Source organism: Mercenaria mercenaria, chromosome 10, assembly GCF_021730395.1.
Source record: "Mercenaria mercenaria strain notata chromosome 10, MADL_Memer_1, whole genome shotgun sequence".
Taxonomy (NCBI): domain Eukaryota; kingdom Metazoa; phylum Mollusca; class Bivalvia; order Venerida; family Veneridae; genus Mercenaria; species Mercenaria mercenaria.
In genome coordinates, this window is record NC_069370.1 from 54,692,431 (window position 1) to 54,716,938 (window position 24,508).

Consider the following 24,508-nt stretch of genomic DNA (forward strand, 5'->3'; position numbering starts at 1 on the left):
ATGTCCCTCACTTTAGGGAAATGCGTTAAGTTTCTGTTGGATTGCCTAAGTAACACCAGAGTAATGACCCTTAGTAGTTTCTGGTGTTAATATATAGGGTATTATAAATATGGCAATTTCTGCTTCATCACATTTAACATATTTGACCCAAAAATATAATACTTAGACTGAATTTAGATTACCATAATGTGGTAGTGAACACACAAATTCTTCAGGAAAGCTTAAGATTACTTGTCTTAAATTGTTAAAAAAACATATTTTTGTACAAAACAAACTAAGAATTTGTAGAATTTCATTAAACTTCTTTTAATTTTTTCTATGAACTTTTATTATCAACATGTAAAGTTATGTACCTACACATGGTCACCCCACCACCCTAGTCATACTCCATCCCCCTTCGCACCCAACCCCCACCTCACAAACATTTTGTTCTTTTTTTTCTCTGTTTTAAAACCTTAGACCTTCTGTGAATCTTTATCAGAATGCAAAGTTGTACCCTTCCCCTACCTCGCTCGTCCACCACCCCGATCATGCACCCCCACCCATTCCCCAATTTTGTTTTCATTTTTTATTTTCCATCAATGTTTATCATCAGCATGTGAAGTTTTTGTACCCTCAACCTTTCACACCCTCTACCCCACTCCCCTTCTCCAACATTGTTGTTATTCATTTCACTTAACATCGTTCTCTTCCAATCACATTTTGTCATTTTTCATAAGAAAACAATGCAATCAATAATATAACATTTTCCTTTAAATATACCTTCGGGGACGGACCGAACTGCTATATTATATATATACTAATGTTATATGAACTTGTGGTCCAACCGTTTTACCTTTCTTAGAATGTTTCGTATATTTTTTCTGTATATGTACATTGTATATGTTGTCACAAAAAGGAAGGAATAAAATATGTTTAAATCAAACCACTCCCCATCCCACCTCTCCAACCCTTCCCAACGAAAAAAAAATGTCATTCTCTTTTTTAATTTTTCAAACCTTCAATAAATATTTATCAACATATGTCCCCAGTCACCACCCTAGTTCCAGACGTTCAAGTTTTCTTACTTGATTGTGCTCTCTTAAGGACATATGTTTCTGTTATTTTAAGTACGAATACAATGAGATCATTTGCTTAATAATAACAACCTAAAAACCTTAACTTCTTGCCACATATATGTCTTTGCCATTCCTTGCCACATGCCCATTCGTTGTGGGATACCTATTCATCGATTATGCTAGTACGTTTTCAAACATTAATATAGATGTATAATGATTCTATTTATTATTGCACTAGCAGTTTCCTGTGTGTTTCTGCGATTATACCAATAAAGTATACATGATTGCATCTACATTTAGACTGATAAAATGGTGCGACTATCTAGCTCCGCAGAAGGAACAGAAGATATTGATGCAACTGAAGCTAGAGAAATAATAGATAATATACTGAAGGAACCTTTACCTGACTATTTTGATGACAGTGGACCTGAAGAGCAATTTGAACAGGAAATTGAGGAAGAACTTCAAGTTTTACAGAAAACAGGATCAAGGTGGGTATACTTTTGATTGAATAGTGTTAAGAATATTTCAATTTAACATTTGAAGATTGAAACAGCTGGTCAAGAGGTTGAAGAAATAATATTCACCGCTATTATTTGTATAAAAGTTTGCGTCTGGAGCTACTACTACAAAGAATTGATGCACACGATTCCAATAAAGTGTTGATGTGTGATGCCTTGTTTGAAGTGAACGTAGACGGCACACATATCCCGTCACCCCTTAGTGGAGCAAACAGTGATTTAACGCATTTCAGTGAAAATTCGTACATATGATAACTATGTCGTGAAGTGTTGATGTGCATGACATGTGTTTTGGTTGAAAGAGGTGTAAAGGACATATACAGTACACCATTCCCCTCACATTTCCCTCCTACAAATGGTATATAAATTAATATTGTCATATTATATGTCAAAGGTCGCTTTCTTCAACCTTCAGTTTAGTTTAATTCAGTTTTTTGACCTCTTACTCCTTTCAAGATATTTTGGGGTAAAGCCTCCCCTTCAGATCATATTAGGAATTGTTTGTATTTATCATACAGACAGCAACACCAGTCTAGCTAAAACATTTTGAATCAAAATGTAATCCAAATAGTTCAATGTAATATTGATACAAAAAAGCAATATTTTCCTAGAATAGTTTTTGCCTTTTACATTCATTTACTTATTCAGCTTTGTTCAAATCAAATAATTAAGTTATTCCTGATATCTGAGCTGTAGAAGTGTTCATGCATTGTGATTTAGTTGAAAGTTATATCAATGTGAAATACATAACAAGTTAAATGTCTTACTATAGAATGTGTTTGCATTTATTTTTTGTTTTATTCCTGTGTTAGAATGTTGAATTTTTTTGAACAGGTATCGTGTAACGGTTACAGATAATGGCATCGGCGCAACATCTCGGCGTCTAGGTTATACTGACTTGGGAAGATCAAGAGATGGTTTGTCTAAAAGTGCTAGACACATCAAAGACGGTTTACAAGCAACAATGAGAAAGCATGCCAGTGCTCCGAAAAGTGAGGAGTTTAGGAGGGGAATGCATTATGAAGCTTACAGGGCAAATGATGAAAACGTAGATAGACCTCTTCCACCAGTCAGGCAAAGAAGACTGAATCTTAGGACAGGAAGATTGGAGCTAGCGACACGGTTGCAAGAATATTTGAAAGAGTAATCAACACTACTAACACTTGATCAAATTTCTTTATATCCAAGCCAAAGTTTTTGTTTTGTTAAGCTTAAAATGGAGAAATATGTATTATTATTGATAATTTGGTAATTTTAAAAGTTTTATACAAAATGTATATCAAAATAGTTATTGTGGTAAATTGCTTAAGTTGTCAAAAAATATCAAACAGGAAATCTCATGTTCAAACAACATAGCCTCCTGTCTGTGTTGTATAGTAACACTTAATGTCTTTTTTTTAAGTTCTGCTGATCCTATACCTTTGATTGAGGAGAGAGATTCAGATGACGATATCTATGACAGGCTTGGATCAAAAGGTTAATTAGATATCATTCCATAAAATTAAGGTTTAATTGATTTCGAGTTATTTCTTGATAGGAATTACTCAGTAAATTGGTAGTATTGCTTTTAACAAATGTCATATATTAAAACTAGCCGAGATAACTGTTTACTTTAAATCGAAATATTAGACTATATATTTTTAAATAGATATTTCCTCCGATTTATTTATCTGGACTTATCATGTCGCTCAGTAATATGAAGTAAGAACTTGAATAATAAAAGGAATTCTTTAGCGATGGTATAAATAAATATTTTATCACACGTTTGACGTCGTGGGAGTGAAATAAAAAGCCATTAAATAATTTTATTCTAATGCTAATGACGTTGATGTAGGATACGTTGTTCGAATTGACTTCAGCTTCTATTGGCAAGAAAAGCTTACATTTGATAAAAACAATATTACATTTGTGTCTTTCTGGACTGAAGTTATTAAAGTCGTCGAACAAAATTGATCAAATGCCAGTCAGAGCCACATATCTTTAGCAATTCGTGTAATATCTTCCATTTCTGAGGGCATTGTATGTTAAAAATAAAACCGTCTTTACAGGAAATGTTGTTTACCTGGATAAAAATTGCTTACAAGTCATTTTCGATCCAGTTATACAACATACACCCGAATGTTATTTTCAATGATATAAATATGTTTAATAGGAACAGTAAGCCGACAAATTGGGAAAAGGCTGAAATTGTGTGCCAAATCGTTGAAATTAATGGAATCACATTCGAATGGACCTCACCAGCATTGTGTATCTTTTGAAAACTCAGGACGACCAACATCCACGGTATATGATTTATTTATTAAGACCTTTTTACTGGTAATTGATGGACCTAGTCTAATTCAAGTAAACACTTGAGGAATCAGGTTAAGTGTTTAGTATAAGATAATATAACGTAGAATAATATATCGATTTTTGAAAATCTTTCAAATCATCACAAACAAGCGTAGGTCTGCATTTTTGTTAAAGTTGGTAGCGATTCAGTATTTATGTTTGGTAAAATATAAAGCTTACAATAAATATTTTCTCACTTAGCGCTTTACGACAGAAATATCATTTGCAAACTCTACAATAATTAACTTACTTTGATTGTGGTCTTATGAATATTAACACACACTCTGATTAACTGTGAAACGGAAGAACATGTTGACTAATTAACTGAAAACATTTATAGCACACATATCTAAAGAGATTATGGTAGTCATGTAGTTATGAATTTTTCGTCATTATGCTTGCATTAACTGATTTCAGCCGTGGCCAATCCATCACAGAAACTTTCCTCATTATCGTAGACATGATAGATACTGGAATGGTAAAATACAAGTTCACAATGTATATCGCCTGTAGTACATACCTTACCACTATATTTAATTATGAAAATGAACGTTTATAAACAGAGGGCATTTGTTTGTTTCAGTGTACAGCAGATGCAGAGCCACAAATTAAAATATAATATATAGTGTATATGAGTGAAAGTTATTTTGATTTTACATACAAAATAACCAAATTTTCTTTTTGTTTCATGTTTTGACTAAATGTATGCATTATATCGTTATTTACCAGTTAAAATACATATTTGATTTTTTTCACTTTGAAAATTCCAGATGTATTTCGCTCTAATATGTCGATAATTCACTGAAAAACATGTAGAATTATTAATGTAGTGATATGAATATGGAACGTCAGCAGAAAAAAATTTCTAATTCAAAGCTACTCGCCCACATTTTGGGTGAACTTTTTGAACATGTTCATTTTCGTCAAGTTTGGCATAGAATGTCTACATGTAACTGTAAAATGAAAAAAAAAAGTGGGAGAAAAAAAGAAGTAAGATGTTGGTAAAAATGCGAGAAGAATGTTAATTTTCTGCATAAAGATTTTTCAAACTACAAGGGCTTGAATTTTACTACCTTCTTACAATATTTTGATTGTTTATAAGAAGTTCTTATGTCAATAGATTTTACAAATAGTCACTTTTAATGGATGTTTGAGAGAAAATATTTTTCATCTAAATATGTGGGTTAGTCCCTTTAAGTCAATGCATTTAATTTATTGTTGTGTGCTGTGTCGACAATATGTCGACGAACTGATTAATGCATTTTATCAGTATTTGTATTACAAAATAACATGGGCAATGTAATTGTGCATAACGTGTTTAGTATAAATATATTATGAACTTCATTTCAACAATATCGTCGAGCAATGTATGACAAAATGTTTCTGAGATTTGTTTTAGCTCAAAAGGGAAAAAGGCAGATCTACGGATCGTGGGGTCGCAAATTCAAGCCCTTATGTTCTTCGTGACGATTTGATGAAAGACATTGTGTCTCAAATATATTCAAATTTGTTTTACAAGCACATAAAATTACGTTTAACACTTAAAACATTTTAAAAGATGTAAGAAATAATGAACATAAATATTATTAATTATTGTAAATTAATTATTAAGTAAGTATTAAACAAAATATCAGACATCATAAAACTTAGGAGAATGGAATTGATAAAATAAAGTATTAAGATACATTAAGGAAGCAGTTTTGTAAGTAAGTAAATAAAAGGTTTATTATAGTAACGTGTCCATAACTGTACAACTGTACTATTGTATTAATCAGTGATAAAATTGCTCATATTACCCAGCTCATGTTACCACAATATCTTCAAAATCACAATCACAGGCTCTAATAGAGTGCAATGTAATCTCTAAAATAATGAGTTTTCAACTTCTTTTTTAATATATCTAATGTTTCTGCGTTCCTTAATTCGAAAGGCAATTTGGTCCAGAGTTTAGGTCCAACAGTACTTAAACTTTTGTCACTGAACGAACGTTTTGCGTCTGTTGAAAGGAACAACGAAGCACCCAGTAACAGATATTTAAGAACGCAAGTATCTTGTCTTGAGTTTGTTTTATGAGAAGTTCTGAAAGATATTCCGGAAAATTTCCGTCTGAACAATTATACACATAGGTGAGCATTCTGAATGTGATTCTGGCGTTGATGGGTAGCCAGTGAAGATCATAGGGCGCTTGTTTGGAACTTTTATATTTTCTTCGATTTAGGACAAGTTTTGCATACATGTTTTGAATTCGTTGCATTCTGTTTACCTCGCTTTGAGCAATACCATACGAAGTTACATTACTATAATCTAAATGGGATATCATCAATGATAGCAAAAGAGTTTCAGCAGCTTCCTTGGTTACATATTTCCGTATATATTTTAATTTGAAGTAGTTGAACATCGCTGTTCTACACTTTCGTTTTAAATGATCTTTCGTCCAGGTTGTTTGCACCTATATATCGAAACAAGAGGGTCATTGACCCTAAAGCGCTCACCTGTGTACAAGGTTTCAAGTGTGTTTATGTAACATACTTGTACAAAGTTAGATTTCTTCTATGTTAGCCTAATAAAAGTATATTATATACATGTCACACATATTTTTGAAGGGCAGTAATTTGATTAATTATGTTAGACAGTACAACTCTGATATCACACGCCAAATATCAAGACTCTATCTGTTATTGATTCAGAGAAGAAGAATTTCAAAGTTTCTTATATATAAGCCTACAGTACATACATGTCACGCACAGGGGCATGGACATTTTTTTACCTAAGAGCAATAATTTAGACAATTATGGTAGAGAGTCACACCCTTATATCACATGCCAAATACCAAAGCTCTAGAGAGAAAGATTTTTAATGTCTGATAGCTGAAAACCTATTTCTTACCAAACAGACCCATATGTTCAATGAACCAGAACCATTGTAACAACTTTAAAAGAGGGCTACCAAGAGATCATTTGTGTAAAGATTCATCAAAATCCATTCAGTGTTTTGGAGGAGATGTGTTGATGAAAAGAGACCACACCCTCTGGCGGCCATGTTTTTTTTAAAAATGAATAAAAGTTTGAACACTATTTGTAGAAGGTCACACAAGGACCATTTGTGTAAAATTATTTTAAAATTGGTCTAACAGATTTATACAAGAAGTTTCTACTATATACATATAGATAAAAAGGTGCCCACGCCCCCTGGCAGCCATTTTTTTTTGATGAAGCGGAATAATTTGAACAATCTTGGGAAAAGGTCACACGAGGACCATTTGTGTAAAATTATTTTAAAATCGGGCCGGTGTAATGAAGTATTTTGACCCCCATAGAATAATGACCCCCCGGTCATTATTCTATAGAAAAAGTGACCTCCCGGTCATAGTATTATGACCTCCAGATCATAGTACTATGACTCCCCCACGTGAAGTAAACTGAACCTCACGAAGAATATTGTCTCCCATAAAAAAACGACCACCGGTCATTTGGTCAAATTTAGTGATAACTCATGTATCTAAGACCTAATTGCTGCATTTTATGCCCCCACTCGGGGGAGGGGGGCATATAGATTTGCCCTTGTCCGTCCGTCCGTCCGTCCGTCCGTCTGACCATTAGCCCCAGATACCATCACTTGACACAGAAATCAGAGCATTCCGCAACGGGAAAAGGGATTCTATTTCTAGACGCTGTATCTTGGTGTATACATTTTTTTTTCAGGAAAATAACAATTCACAATACGTTCACAAAACAAAACAGTGTCAATAATCCCTGCAAACTTCGGTATGAAGTAATTCTTCAGAAGAAAACTGCACAAGAAACTGCTAGCATAGAACTTAGTATTAATAGAAGTTGCAATACTTAGCAGTGGCAGTAAAGTACAGTAGCGGCAACAATAGAAAGTAGTAGTAGTAGTAGTAGTAGTAGTAGTAGTGGCAGTAGCAGCAGCAGCAGCAGCAGCAGCAGAGGAATAAGTGACAGCAACAACAGCAGCAGGAGAAGAAGAGGTAGATGTACAAGATGTATTAGTGGAAGCAGGTATAGTAGTATCAGTAGTAGCAGTTGTAGTAGTAGTAGTAGTAGTAGTAGTAGTAGTAGAAGAAGAAGTACATGTAGTAATAGCAATAGAAGTAGCGGCACCAGTAGTAGTAGTACAATCAAAATGTTAACTATTGGCAATGAAGGGGAATTAGAGGTGTAGATCTAGTAAAATTGTCCGTTAGGTTTGGTGGGGATCACTTTTTAATAGATACTATCGTCGAAAATCTTTTTAGGAGCCGGTGTTTTACACGGAAAGAGTAACTTTTTAAATAGAATAATGTCCGGGAATCGATATTGTATGAGAGTTCGAATGTAGTAATTTCGGCAGTGAGTATTTTACATGGAAGGAGTCACTTTTTCTATAGAATAATAACCGGGTCGTTATTCTATGAGATTCGAAGGGAGTCATCTTTAGGGAATCAGTATTATACTTGGAGGGGTCAGTTTTTCTATAGAATAATGATCGGGAGGTCGTTATTCTATAGAGTTTTCAAAGGGGGTCAGTTTTTTATAAGGGGAGTCAATATTTTACAGGAAAGGAGTCACATTTTCTATAGAATAATGACCGGGGGGTCGTTATTCTATGGGGGTCGAAATACTTCATTACACCGGCAGTTTCACACAAAAAGATTTTTAATATTTCCACTATGTACATACATATAGGGAAAAGTAACCACGCCCTCTGACACCTATGTTTTTGACAAATCAAAATAATTTGATCAATCTTTGTAGAGGGTCACACAAGGACCATTTGTGTAAATTTATTTCAAAATCGGGCCAGCAGTTTCACATAAGAAGATTTTTAAAATTTCTGCTATATACATATGGGGAAAAGTGACCACGCCCCCTGGAAGTCATGTTTTTTGACGAATCGGTATAATTTCAACAATCTTGGTAAAGGGTCATACATGGAACATTGTGCAAAATTATTTTAAAATCGGGCGAGCAGTTTCACACAAGCAGATTTTTAAATTTCCACAATATATTTATAGAGAGAAGTGACCACGGCCCCTGGCCGCCATGTTTTTTAACGAATCCGAATAATTTGAACAATCTTGGCAGAGGGTCACACAACGACCAGTTTCAGTAAATTATATTAAAATCGGGTTAGCAATTTTATACAAGAAGACTTTTTAAAGTTTCCACTTTATACATATAGGGAAAAGTGACCACGCCTCTTGGCAGCCATGGTGTTTGACGAATCAAAATACTTTGAACAATCTTGGTAGACGGTGAAATAAATTTGTATGAAGATATTTCAAAATCGAACCATCGGTTTAGAAGGATGTATGGTTTGAGGTCTTTTTCTATTTTTAGCTCTGGCAGCCCCTTTGTGCAACCAAGAGGAACCGTTTGATCAATTTTGGAAGAGAACCACACAAGGAACATTGTGGAAAAGTTTCTTTAAAATCCATTTGGTGGTTTTGGAGGAGATGTCGTTTAAACACAAATGTTGACGACGGACGAGCGCATGCACGATGGACACCGGACACAGCGTGATCACTATACCTCACCATGAGCACTTTGTGCTCAGATGAGCTAAAAACTCATTGATTTCACTTCACCACCTACATACATATTTAGTCAGTTTCACACTTAGAGAGCTGGTACGTTCTACCAAACATGATGAACTCGCTGTTCATTTTAAGCTTATTTTCATTCAACTTGTTGTTGATTGTTTTAGCACATTGTTCTATTTCTTGCGTTGCCTGGGATTCTACTGTTGAAGATAGTGATATAAAGCGTTTATTAGCAGTACGGTCATCCGCAAAGCCGTAAACTGAAATCGATGGTGAAATAACATAAACAGTGACCTAGTATATGTCAAATAAAGCCACCGTCCTAAGCAACTCCCTTTTGGAACGCTACAAATTATTTTTTTTATTTAACGTCGCACCGACACATGATAGGTCATATGGCGACTTTCCAGCTTTAATGGTGGAGGAAGACCCCAGGTGCCCCTCCGTGCATTATTTCATCACGAGCGGGCACCTGGGTAGTAAATGTTGTGGAAATGATATTGTTGAATTGACACTTACATGGCAACTTCTGGGTCGCAGATAGGAATCAACCCAGCTCGATGCTGTTCCACAAAAACTATACTGATTGTTCAACACATCAACGAGAATGTCATGGTAAACAGTATTAAAGGCGGAACTGTGATCGATGGCAATTAGCGCCGTAATATTTGCTTTTTTATTGTATCCTGTAAATCAATTACTAGACGTACTGTGCTGATTCACAAATACGGATTTTCCTGTAAGCAGATTAGTTTTGGGTGAAGATTGTGTTAATGTACATGATCGTTGAGTCTGAAGCTGCTTTCTCAAGTAGTTTTGACAGCACGAGAGGTTTATACATGTAACAGGCCTGTTGTCTACAAATTCAGGGTCGAGTCCCACTTTCTTCAAAAAAAAGTCTTAAAATTAGCTGTTTCCATTTCGTTGGAAAAACACCGTCACGCAACGACAAATTTACTAATTTGATGATAACAGGTAATAATTCACCTAAGTACAATTTTGTCACTTTTGTTGCCAAAATAAAAAGTTCATATCATGTCGTCTGTAGTTAGTTTATAAGTTTTTCTTCCTCACTCAAATCTATCAAAGAGACTATCAAAACAAGGAATATCTTTTTCACATGGTTCAAACTAATTGAAATGCTCAACAATTCTCGAATTCTTTCGATTTTGTTCCTGAAATGATCTGCAGAGTTCTCGGTCAGTGTACCGTCAGTTCCATTTGGCACATAGTTCTCAGACTTTTTAGAGCCAGTTGTGTCAGATACATATTTATAAAGCGTTTTCTAGTCACCTTTGGCATTTAGAACTTGTTTTACTTAGAGATGATTTTCTCTCACTTTTGAGTTTCTTTTCGTAATTTGTACATAATGTCTTTATTCAGATGTGAACCTGGGTTTTGGTGCGAGACGGATAATTTTTATGCCCCCGAAGGGAGGCATATAGTTTTTGAACCGTCTGTCTGTCTGTCGGTCTGTCAGTCTGTCGGTCTGTCCGCAATTTTCGTGTCCGGTCCATATCTTTGTCATCGATGGATGGATTTTCAAATAACTTGGCATGAATGTGTACCACAGTAAGACGACATGTCGCGCGCAAGACCCAGGTCCGTAGCTCAAAGGTCAAGGTCACACTTAGACATTAAAGGATAGCGCATTGGTGGGCGTGTCCGGTCCATATCTTTGTCATCGATGGATGGATTTTCAAATAACTTGGCATAAATGTGTACCACAGTAAGACGACGTGTTGCGCGCAAGACCGAGGTCCGTAGCTCAAAGGTCAAGGTCACACTTAGACGTTAAAGGATAGTGCATTGATGGGCGTGTCCGGCCCATATCTTTGCCATCGATGGATGGATTTTCAAATAACTTGGCATGAATGTGTACCACAGTAAGACGACGTGTCGTACGCAAGACCTAGGTTCGTAGCTCAAAGGTCAAGGTCACACTTAGACGTTAAACAATAGTGCATTGATGGGCGTGTCCGGTCCATATCTTTGCCATCGATGGATGGATTTTCAAATAACTTGGCATGAATGTGTACCACAGTAAGACGACGTGTCTCACGCAAGACCCAGGTCCGTAGCTCAAAGGTCAAGGTCACACTTAGACGTTAAAGGTCATTTTTCATGATAGTGCATTGATGGGCATGTCCGGTCCATATCTTTGTCATTCATGCATGGATTTTAAAATAACTATGCATGAATGTGTGACACAGTAAGACGACGTGTCGCGCGCAAGACCCAGCTCCGTAGGTCAAAGGTCCTAAACTCTAACATCGGCCATAACTATTCATTCAAAGTGCCATCGGGGGCATGTGTCATCCTATGGAGACAGCTCTTGTTTTCTCTATAATTGGTGCACGTGAGTTCATAATCTGTTCTACTGCTGTCTGAAACTCATCAACAAAAGAGTCGACATTTTCACATTTGATGGCCATTTCTCTCAGATCAGTTGTGTTCGTATCTGTGTCTTTTAAATTTCTCTAAAACACCACCTCACTGGTTTTCATGTGTCATATTTGAAAGCATGGATACTTACTTAATCATACTTAGCTAAGTAAAGACACTGTTTGCCAGGGTAAATTAGTAGTCCGTATATGGCTTGATGGGATATTTGAAAATCTCCTGCATGTCAATTTTCAAAGCAATGTGACAGAACTGATTCCGAAAGTGTAAACTATTGAAGGTGCGAGGCTCTGTTGAGCCATCTAGTACTGTCATGACCTACTGGTTTACTATTAGAAGGTCGAAATTTTCAGGAATCTTAAATATCCACGGTGAATATTTGAGACAAATTCCTTTTGTGTTTTTTCGGGAATCTGATAAAGCTTCAGATTTGCTCAGCTTAGGTAAGATGACGGCATAATGCTAAATTGAAAATGCTAAAAATATCAAACTCTTTACGTATTCTCTGAAAAAGCTGACAGTTGATGTTGATATTCAGCAAATTGATTTCAATATGTTAGTGCTTAGTTTCTGTAAGAAAAGAACAGCTTTTAAAACAGTATTTCATAATTTTTTAACATATGGATATAAACATTTTGGAAAACTAAATCAAATACCGCAATGCTGAACCAATTGCCTCTTTCGGCAGTTTTGGGAGAAATTATTAGATAATATAAAACGTTAATGAATAAACATTTGCCTCTAACACAGAACCAATGGTTTTACGCAGCGTCATTTATTCGTTCGAAAAGCTGCTTAAAGACAGACATGTTTTTAATGTACAAAATGTACTGCAAGCTCAAACATAAGAAAACATACTATTAATCAAGAAATTATATTTATTTCGCACAAATATGTAGCATTAAAACATTTGTTATATATAAAGAATTTAAGTTTTTTTTAAAGAAACGATGACAAACTGGACAATGATAATTAAAATCTTTAATGTCTCTGTTTGTTTCTCATGTATGTAAATAACACTGAATTGATTTCACAAGTATAAATTATAAACGAATTAACATAAAATTAATTGCACATCAGTTTCATTCCGCTTTCCGTTGACTCACACCACCGTCATTCAGAATACTTCAGAACTAATTATTTTTTGTTTTATATTACAGCTGTACTGAGGTCACAACACCGTGAGACAACGAAAAAGACTGTGAAAAATCTACCTATACTTTTATCTGATGTAGACCATATTCCTTCGACTACTGTGAACAACTATTATAAGAGAAAAATATAGTACTCTGTTCTACTCTGGAACCCATCACTGTTGAAATTATCCGTGGATAATAGGAACCAGACCTACATTCCGTTGTCGTCAATATTCATGATTTCTGTCCGCAACAGGTTTCATTAAGAACAGACAGAACACGCTGTAAAAATTCCGGAACACTAATATTTTTTACTCTATTGACTTAAAAAGTGTACATAATGTCCGTAACGAACATGGATTTGATTAAAGTATAAAGCTGATGTGGTCCATGCTGTAGTGAGATAGATGCACGTTAGGTGAGAATGATAAATCCTATGCATGAGATATGCCTCAGTTATACTTAATCAAAAAAAAACAATAACTGAAATCAAAATATTAGTTTGAACTACTAAGATGCTGTGTTTGACCGCTGACTTAGTATTTATTTGTTGTTGCTTGGTGAATATGGACCGATATATTTGTCGTGCTATTGAGAAGTATGTTTCTATGCTAATAATGCAGTTTACGCTACCATTGTATATCTCGGGGAACGTGCAGTGTCGGTGATGTGGGAACTTAACTATGATAGTTTTTGTTTTTACTGTATAACCCAGTCAGTCTTAATTGATACCATCCATTTGATGTAGTTTTGTTAACACATCTTCAAACAAAAATTTGTATATATGTGTTGTAAAAATAATATGTGTGTTTGTTTACAACAACAATAAGCTTATAGCTTAATTATGTGAATATGTTTTTTCTTTTTACAAGGTTATGTTCTTCCTTCATTGACATTTCGGAACAAGTTCAAATCCATTCTGTGTTTTAGAATATCTGAACATTCACGTTCCTCAATTTGTGTGTTTTACATACTTCCTGGCTTAGATGAAGGCTAATTTATATGTTTATCCATTCTATATAACAACTGTTTTTCTTGATGTTTCTTTCCCGTGACAGAAAATGACAGTAAACGATGAAAAGTACATTTTAATTTCAATGAAGCAATATTTCTATATTTCGCTTACTTTCTAGCTGACAGGGTATTCTTCGAAACAAATAAGGGTGTAACAGATCAGACACGGAATTAAGCATAAAAGAATCTTATAATAAGAAATAATATTTTTAGTCAATTTGATTGTTGTCTGAATACCAAGTTTGTTCAAATAATCCCCCTAGGGTCAAATTTGGTCCCGCCCTGGGGGAATCACATGGTTTACATAGGTTTATATAGGGAAAAAATTTGAAAATCTTCTTGTCCAAAACCACTGGGCTAAAGGCTTTGATATTTGGTATGTAACATCATCTAGTGGTCCTCTACCAAGATTGCTTAAATCATTCCCTAGGGTCAAATATGGCCCCACCCGGGAAGTCACATGGTTTATATCGACTTATATAGGGAAAAATATTGAAAATCGTCTTGTCAAAAACCACTGGGCAAAGGGCTTTGATATTAGGTATGTGACATCATCTAGTTGTCCTCTACAAAGATTGTTCGAATTATGCCTCTTGGATGAAAAAAGGCCCTAACACGGGGATCTCAAATTTTGCATACACTTTTATAGGAAAAAAACTATAAAAATTTTCTTGTCTTAAACCAGAAGATATAGGCCTTTGATATTTGGTATGTAGCATTGCCTGGTAGTCCTCTACAAAGATTGTTCAAATAGTTACCCTGGGATGAAAAGAGGCCCCGCCCCCGGGGTCCCAATTTTATATAGACCTATATAGAAAAAAAAAATCTTCTTGTCTGAAACCACAAGACCTTGGCCTTTGATATTTGGTATAAAGCATCAGCTTATGATCCTCTATCAAAATTTTTCAAATTAAAACCCCGGGGTGAAAAGAGGCCCCCGGGGGTCCAAAAAATTACATAGACTTATACAGGAAAAAGCGTTAAAAGTTTTCTTGTCTGAAATCACAAGACCTGGGCCTTTGATATTTGGTATGTAGCATTGGCTTATGATCCTCTATTAAGTTTTTTTTTTTCAAATTATGTCCCTGGAGTCAAAAGTGGCCTCGCCCCGGGGGTACCAAGTTTTACATAGACTTATATAGGAAAAATCTTTAAAAATAAATCTTCTGTTCTGAAACTCCAAGGCCTATGCTTTTGATATTTGGTATATTGCATTGCCTAGTGGTCCTTTACCAAAATTATTCAAATAATGCCCCTGAGGTGAAAAGACATAGACTTATCATTTTGCCTGAAACTGCTAGGTCTAGGCTTTTGATATTTGGTATGTTGCATTGCCTAATGTTCCTCTACCATAATTGTTCAAATTATGCCCCTGGGATGAAAAGAGCCCCTGCCCCGTGGGCCCCAAGGTTTACATAGACTTATATAGGGAAAAATTTAAAAATCTTCTTGTCTGAAAGTTCAAGGCTTAAGCCTTTGATATTTGGTATGTAGCATTACCTAGAAGTCCTTTAACAAGATTGTTCAAATTATGCCCCTGGGGTGAAAAGAGGTCCCGCCCCAAGGGTCTCTTGTATATGAGTTATATAGGAAAAATACTTCAAAAAATATCTGATCATTTTTTCTAAGATTGTATAATTATATTTACCTGATGACCCCGAGTAATTTGACCTACTTTCTTGTTTTTTAAAATACAACCTTGAAATTAGGATGCCATGTACAGTTTTGCATAATAATCATTACAACATAGAAATTTGGACCATGTCAGTAACCTTCGATAAAGATTTCAATACTCATCTTAAATGTCTTAGCCCAGACCTACTGACCTACTTTCTTCTTTTAGAAGCTACAGAAAAGAGATTTTTATAATTTTAACAGATTTCAGAACTTATCTTGAAGAATCTTTACCATAACCTTCTCACCTAGGTTTTGTTTTTGTTTTTGAAGCAGCTACAGCAAAAACATTTGTTCAAGCAAGCAATTAAACTCAGGTGAGCGATATATATGGTCATCATGGCCCTCTTGTATTCATTATTGCACTTAACATTTAAAGACATAATAAAGAATAACAGTTTTTCTAGCGTTTAGTTTTTAATGTTATATATACATGTATACATACATGTAATCATATGGTAGTATGCGTCTACTGACCAAGCAATGTACGTGTACATTTCTTGCCATTAGCATGAAAGCATCCATATATTTGTTTTTATCCTGCAACAGAAACAATGATAGCAAAAGTCACCTTACGTCAATCACCCTATTTTAATTGAACCCAAATGTTTAATGGGATTGTCACGTGCCTTAATCCCCATAAGTTGAAACTATAAGAATACCTGAGACTTCCGTCGTGTACGTTGTCTCACTGGCTCCAGAACAGAATGAAAAAGTCATTGTAAATAATTTACACGTGTCGCACAACATCAGTATAACCGCAGTTACTCTTGGCAGTTTTAGCAGCAGCAGCAGTATTACTGCTCCTACTGCTGTTGTACGAGATTCAATGTGATTGTTTTAGCAATTATGCATCATTTGCTGTCGAAAACTCTTCATGTGTTTTATATAGTTTTTTTTTTCTTTTTTGCTTTTTTCATGTCTGAGGAAACGGCCTCAAAACCCTCTTACTCTTGTAATTTACAATTTTATGGGGGCTTCATGATGCATTTCACGATATCGATATATTGTTGGTATGTTTATTCTCAACTGAGTATATTGCTGAATCCTTGTTAATGTTGTTATTCACAGCGTCCAGAAGGACTTGAGGATGAATTAAGCCATGTGGATGTATATATGGCATGTATGTCAAAATAATAATTGTAGACGGACCCTCAAGACGTACCAAACATTCCAAAGAAAGCCTCGTGACTAAATTGGAACATGTTTTGGTTGCTGCACAGTTACTGCTGTATCTGCGTCGTAACGATACACTCAAGCATAAATTTGCTTCCCTTAGATCATCGTTGGGGTCTCTATAAGATACGAAATGAAGTTTTAGCACTTTATGCACAATGTGCCGACGAAGAACTGTGAAATTTGTTGAAAACATTTTTTAGAACTTTTCAGTTGTCCGAAAATGGGCTCAAATTCATTTTACTACTGTATTACAGTGTCAGGGAGGAGTTGAGAATGAATAAAACCATGTCGATTCATTGGTATTATCTATGTCCGAATAGTTATCTATGTCCAAATAGTAGTACATGCCACAGTGCGTTGCCAATGGATCTTCAGGATGTCTACAGCATACGTCTAAAAAAGTCTCATCACAACATGGGAACATGTTTTGTGTTTTAAAAAATGCTGTATTCTGCGCCGAAACGATGGACTTCAGCCAAGATTTGGTCTCCCTGGGTCATCGTTGGAATCTTGATAATAAAATAGGGTTCAGTTTATGGATTATACTAGTATGCTGGCAAAGAACGGTAATGTCTGTTGAAAATCGTAATTTTAAGCATTTTTCAGGTGTCCGGAAATGGGCGCGAATGCTTCTAACTGCTGTAATAAACAGCGTTCAGGAGAGCTTGATGATGGATTGAACCATGTCAATATGTTGTTGGGATATATGTCTAAATAATCGTTCATATTGCCTTGTCGACGGATGTTCAAGATGCCGATGGTATACGTCAAAAGATGGCTTCATTAAAATTGGAACATTGTTTGGTTCCTGGTTACTGCTGTATTCTGCACCGAGACGATGAACTTCAGTCATGATTTGGTCTCATTAGGTCACTGTTGGTGTCTTTATTATATGCAAAATGCAGTTAGTTTTAGCTGTTTATACATTATGTGCCGACTAAGAACAGTCAAATGTATTGAAAATCGTATTTTTTGTCATTTTAGTTGTCCGAAGATGGACTTGAATCCTTTTACTGCTCTTATTCACTGCGTCCGTGACGATCTGATATTGCTAGTATATATGTTCAAATTGTTGTACATATTACATTGCCTGCACATTTTCTGGATGCTGACGGCATACGTCCAAAAAGCCTTGTCACAAAATAGGAAAAATTCTGATGCTCAGTTACTGCTGTATTCAGCTCCGAAATGATGCACTAGAACCAAGATTTAGACACCTTAGGTCATCGTTGGGGTCTTGGTGAATTACGAAATGAAATTAGTTTAAGCTAGTTATGCATTATGTGCCGATGACAAGCGCCAAAATGTACTAAAATAGAATTATTTTTTGCATATTTTTGGTGCCCGAAAATGGGTCCAACAATGCGCCCAGGACAACTTTAAAGCACTCAAAAATGGGCTCGAATCCTTGTCATGCTGTAATTCACAGCGTCCAGGAAGATGCATTAAATAATGCGGATATATTGCTGGTATGTATGTCCAAATAATCGTACATTTTGAATTGTCTACATATTTCAGTATGCCGACGGCATACGTCCAAAGAACGCCAAAACTGGAACATGTTTTGGTGTTTTGATACTGCTGTATTTTGCGCCGACACGATGGACTTTAGCCACGATTTGCTCTTGGAGTCTGTATGCGTCCGCCCGGTTAGCTCAGTAGGTAGAGCGTTGGTCTTCGGATCTCGGGGTCGTAAGTTCGATCTTCGGGCGGGGGATGTGTGATATGTTCTCCGTGACTATTTGATAAACGACATCGAAATCATTAGTCCTTCATGTAGGGAAGTTGGCAGTTACTTGCGGAGAACAGGTTTGTACTGGTACAGAATCTAGGAACACTGGTTAGGTTAACTGCCCGCCGTTACATGAATGAAATACTGTTGAAAAACGGCGGTAAACCCAAAACAAACAAACAAATTTTATGATATACAGAATGAAATAAGATGTGGCAACTTACTAGTATGCACTATATGCCAGCAAAGAACGATTAAATCTGGACTCGAGCTAAGCTTCTGTCATCACAAGTCATCGTCACAATGTAAAATGAAATTTAGCAATTTGTGCATTAGGCGCCAACGGACACTAGTCTAATCTTGTATGCAAAATCTTAATTTTTGGGATTTTGTTGTGTCTGAAAATTGAATATATGCAAGTGATATGATTCACATCGTTCAAGAGGATGAGCAGATGCACTGAACCACGTTGATAGATTGCGTGTTTAGTTTAATAATATTTTATTGTATTTATTATTAGGAAATACAATAATATGGACACAAAAGTAACATATAAAAATGGATTTGGCCACGAGTTAAATCAACATCAGCAAACGGCCTGTTCCACATGAAGTCAAATTATCTGTAAACAAAGTGATAACGGACTATGAATGAAAATACATGAATATGCTTTAAGACTAGTTAATTTATGATCGGAAAAAGTGAGATAGTCTGAGAAATAAATAACTGTAAAGATGGGGAGAACTGTAAAGAAGGTGAAAATATTAACTTTGAACTGAGATTAGATACACATCATCGATTCACAAAAAAAGAAGTTATTTAATGATTGAAAAATAATCGGAAATCTAGAAAGAGGAAAAAGAGTAAAACAGGGACGACTCATTTGAATTGTTCGACAGCCAGCATCCGCACCAACCCAAACATCATATAGGCTCTTCATCTGCACTATAGCATAAGGGGCATTTGTATTTTTATAAAACTTTGAACTTCTGCAAATAGTCTAACATTTTCTTCGTCAGTACGATTACTCATCCTAAATAATAATGTGTTAGTATTTATCGGAAGAAACGATCGTGTATGCGTATTTCGAAATAATTTGAACCGCACCGTGAGAAAACCAACATAGTGCGTTCGTTTGCGACCAGCATGGATCCAGGCCAGTCTTTTAAATGATTACTAAATAATAAGTCGCATGTAAGCTACTACGATTATTTCTAAAATGGACATGATACGCCTGCTCAGCTCGGTTTTCACTAAATAAGAATGTTGGTACGATGCGGGGAGTGGGGTGGGGGTGTATATCTCTTTCAATTTATGTTTGAAATTCTATGAGTGTATCTATTTCGCGGATATTTTGCTCTTGTTCGCCCCACAGTTTTATCGCTGATGGTATTACAGATTTTGAATATATTTCTAGGCGTCTGGGTAGCATTGCAAAGTCCGAGTTTCTTTTTAAGAAGTACGAGTTAGATTCTAAAACAACTGGCGGAAATAGTATATTTAAGTAATCGGGAAGTTGGCCATAGTTTTATTTATGAACAAGAATCAATTTTTGCATTTTTCTTCTTTCTATTGAGATTGACCTAGTAAGACCGCTTACTATTCTCGCTGCTTCTTATTGTGAAATTCGTCAAGCCAAATCTGCTATCGACGACAAACATCTTCCAGTCCATGACTTTTTACGTATAGTATTTGTGCTGTAATTTGACGGAAGAATATCCATACGTTTCAACCCGTGTAGTTCTATGTAAGTCATGTACCTGTTTAACGTTCGTGAATTTCGTGCAGATTATACATATCATTTGTACTAACTGTATAATGCAGATTAGTAACATCAGCTGAAAGACGTCGCTATTGTTTAGAAATGGATGGAGGACAAGGTATGAACATGTTCATATATAAAAACTCATAATGTATTTAATCAATTTTACTTCTTTGATTTATCTTTGTAGGGCTGTTCCAAAACACTCTATGACATTCCGAAACCCCAGCATTTACTACGACGGTTTTTTTATCCAATAAATGTGATCTTTGTGCTATGCTTAAAAGGCGAAATAATGTCTATTCAGGTAAAACTGATAATAAAGTTTGTATTAAATTATGGATATCAAAGTAGTAAGCAAACATTGAAACAACGTGTCTGTAAGAAATTTACAGCGTTCTTTTCAATTTCTTAGCACCGTAACGTTCGGTCGTTTTCTTCACAGCAACTTAGAGACAGCAGAAGATGCTGATATAAGGTGAGATTCGTTGGCCTCATTTTAATTATGTTTCTCTTGAAATAAGATACGCACAGTTCTTTTCGTTATATCGTATTTTATCGTTAACGCCAACTGTTTTTAGCATTTTAATATTTCTGTTAAGATGCAACGTGTAATCAAAATCAGAACATTACAGAAAATTCAAAGCTTTTACGACAAATAGTAACAAACGTGGCTTAAAGTGAATGACCATCTGTACATGTCAGTAGTTTCACTTTATTTTATAAGTACGATATGACCTTGAGTAACACAAATACATTGCCAAACGTAATAACATAATGTCATCCTTGGATGTGCCTCGGTATTTTTTTGTTTGGCATTTTGTCAAACTCAAAGACACTGCCTAAGTGACAATATCCTTCATATATTTCTTTATCTAAGTCACGTGTATTTATGTAATATATTATTCTGAGAGTAATAAACGACAGTTTCTATTTGATGGAAGAAGTATTTTCATTTGATGAAATATGAGTTTATTTTCAGAACGCGTGTGCTTCGTGTATGAGACTTAGAACGTAGACTGGTACCACCTCCCTCATGATGATGCTGCAGATCCATCAGTAAATGTTGAGGGCGGTGATGACGCTCAAGCTTCGCTACTGCGTCTGTTGCATGTACATCCAAAGCCTCCGCGACAAGCGCATGTTGTACAGAATAATGCTGTCAGAATAATTTTTATATTTAATATATTGGTACACGAATCATTTAGGCAAGGTAGCCAGAGGAAAATTCTATATATGAGATATTTGGCCTCACCAGCTCTACGTTTTAACAAATGACATTCTACATCGTTTGTTTGCTAGTCTAAGACATAGTCACCTTAGCGATTGGACCTAAACCATTGTTCAAGATACTAAAGGCGTAGGCACTTCCCTGGGTGCCTGGGTTTTCCTGGGTTTACTTAACTCGTATCCTGACAAATGCCGATGCAGCTCAGCCTCAGCGACCAGTGCAGGTTTTGCCAAATAATGCAGGTGATCAACAATATCAGCCGGCACATCGGAGACAGACCAAGTCAGAGAAAACACAGCTTTGTACAGAAGATTTATGACCAAAAAGGTTCCAAAAATACTCCAGGAACTCAATTTTAGCAGTGACACTAGCGATGAAGATTACGTTTATCTTTCATATCGCTTATTATCACCACAAGAACGTATGAAATATATGTAAAAAGTGTTGAAACAAAATAAAGACGTTATTTGACTGCAGCGAAAGTTTAAACGCAAATATATTTTTGAGAAAAAATCCTATTTTTTCCAAATTATGCAATCGGTATACGAAGTCCGTTAATGTTTTTGTACTTCAGATACGTTTAAAAATGTAAACCATTTATTGTTTGTTAAATGTATCGCAATCCTTCTGAAAGAGTTGAGTGGATCATTTTGAAAATTTTATAGATGTAATATGTATGAAGAAGATAAAGACATAATATCCTAGGTGATAAAAACCGTAATTTACTGACTGAAAATATTAAAAATGGATGGTCAGACTATATAAATTCATTAAGATAAGAACAGTTAGTTCAAGACCCTTCTATGGTAACGGGCAATAGTAGCACACTTACTGACCATATACACAAACATTTCACAAAATATAACATCAATTGATATACCTGAAATCGGAATCAGTGATCATTTTCCTGTGTTCTGCAATTGGAGGCTTTGTGAAAATTTTAAATCTGCAATACACTAAGCAATTACTTTTTCAAACTTCAAAATTTTTAATGAAAACAGTTTTTGTACTGATCTTCTAGAAACAAATTAGGATGTAATAAACGATTGCAACAATACTGATAATATGTTAGAAAAATTGAATACTTTGCATTTACATGTCATTGATAAATTTGCACCAGCTAAAGCGTAATTATCAACCAGATTGGTTCTCCGCAGGAATTTCACAAGCGGTACGATGCCGCGATTCATTTTCACATTTATCAAATCTTGATGTGTCAAAACCATCAGGACTTGATAATATAGGGCCAAAATTGTTGAAAAGTCCATCTCTATTTATAGCGAGTAGTCTGACATCTATCACTAATTGCAGTATTTTAAACTCAACATTTCCAAGTGTGTGGAAAAAGCTAAAGTCAAGCCTTTACATTAAGCTAGAGATCAACATGATATAAATAACTATAGACTAATTTCAATTTTACCCAACCTATCAAAACTAAATGAAAAACACGTACACGATTCTCTTATGTCTCATTTATCAAATTTCAATCTTTTGCACGAAAAACAAAGCTGATTTCGAAAATCTCATTTAACAGAAACTGCTCTTACAGTCATGACTGATTCATGGCTAAAACCTATAAACGATGGGTCATAATGATAGACTTCCGAAAAGCTAGTGGATCATAATCCTGATTTTGAAAAATTGAAAATCTATAAATGTCATAAGTCATGTATCAGTTGGTTAATATCATGTTTATCGGAGCGTCATCAGTTAGTACAAGTCAGCAACTCCTTATCAAGTAGTTGTAACAAGGTTACAAGCGGCGTGCCACAGGGATCTATTTTAGTGCCTCTGCTATTTCTTTTATCTATTAATGACTTGCCACTTACGGTAGGAAATATAGACAACAGATCTGTATGCCGACGACACAACATTCTATGATATACAAAATGACAAGACTGTTTTACAAGCAACTCTGTATTCCGAACTATCCATGTTAGAAATTTAGTGCAAAGCAAATGGCATGCAGCTCAATTCTGGGCGGGGGGGGGGGGGGGGGGGGGAGTGACATTTATAACAACGCAACAAAAGCGTCGATTTCTTGAAAATAGCGAATTAAATGATTTCTATAAAAGCACTATGCAAGAACAATATCAGAATGAAAAATTCCTTGGTATTTGCATACAACAGGATCTTAAATGGGATTCGCACATTAAAGTTCTATGTAAAGGGATATCCTCGAACATATGGTTACTCTCTAGGAATTTCTAAATACAGAATATAGAATCTTATTTTATAAAGCACAGTCAATAAAAATATACAGATATCGTCCTCGATCTTTATTACTTCCGGGCGGGTCGACTGAACTTCAATAAATCTAAAACTATTTTATTATTACATTCAAACATAGGTAAAATGTCGTGTAGCACCAACATGCAATAGAAACAAGAAATATCTTGAAAACGTCGGCTCAGTGTAGTTGTACGAGAACAAATATTGTGCACGAAAATGGCTATATAGTTACACACAAGAGAAAAGACTGTCGCCAAAAGTCCTGATTTACCTGGTTATTTGAAATGCAGTATTTACTAGTTATACAACCGCAAACAGCTCTTTCTGAAATTAAAACAGTAGTATTTCAACATAATTTTTTGTACTTATTAAACATACCATTATTCTTACTAGATATACTGACCGACACATAACTTTAAAACTGCAAACAGGGATATTCAAGACATACGCATTGTCATTTCCTTCAGCGGTGCACAAAGCCAAGAGTGAAACACTTGAACACTTTCATCCATTTACCAAGACTGTTGCATATTTTTATCAAGACACACAGCATAGGGCTTTATAGGTCATGAAAATGAACTTAATATGGCTACACAGAAAAAGAAATGAAATTTCATTTCTTTAAATCTTTTGTGATTTAGGTATAATAGCTTATTATCAGAACTCCACTGATTTTCGGAACAAAACTCTTAT

General features: G+C 35.3%; 1 protein-coding gene across 1 annotated transcript in view; it reads left to right on the forward strand.

Annotated features, from left to right (window-relative positions):
- The window catches only part of LOC123561516 (chitin synthase chs-2-like), a 28,435-nt gene extending 12,369 nt beyond the window's left edge, over positions 1 to 16,066 (forward strand). The window contains exons 11-15 of the mRNA XM_045353956.2: positions 1,359 to 1,549; positions 2,414 to 2,722; positions 2,982 to 3,055; positions 3,732 to 3,862; positions 13,016 to 16,066. Coding sequence (XP_045209891.2) covers positions 1,359 to 1,549; positions 2,414 to 2,722; positions 2,982 to 3,055; positions 3,732 to 3,862; positions 13,016 to 13,024 — 714 coding nt within the window. The 3' untranslated portion in view covers positions 13,025 to 16,066. The remainder of the gene's footprint in view (positions 1 to 1,358; positions 1,550 to 2,413; positions 2,723 to 2,981; positions 3,056 to 3,731; positions 3,863 to 13,015) is intronic.
- Positions 16,067 to 24,508: the final 8,442 nt, after the last annotated feature.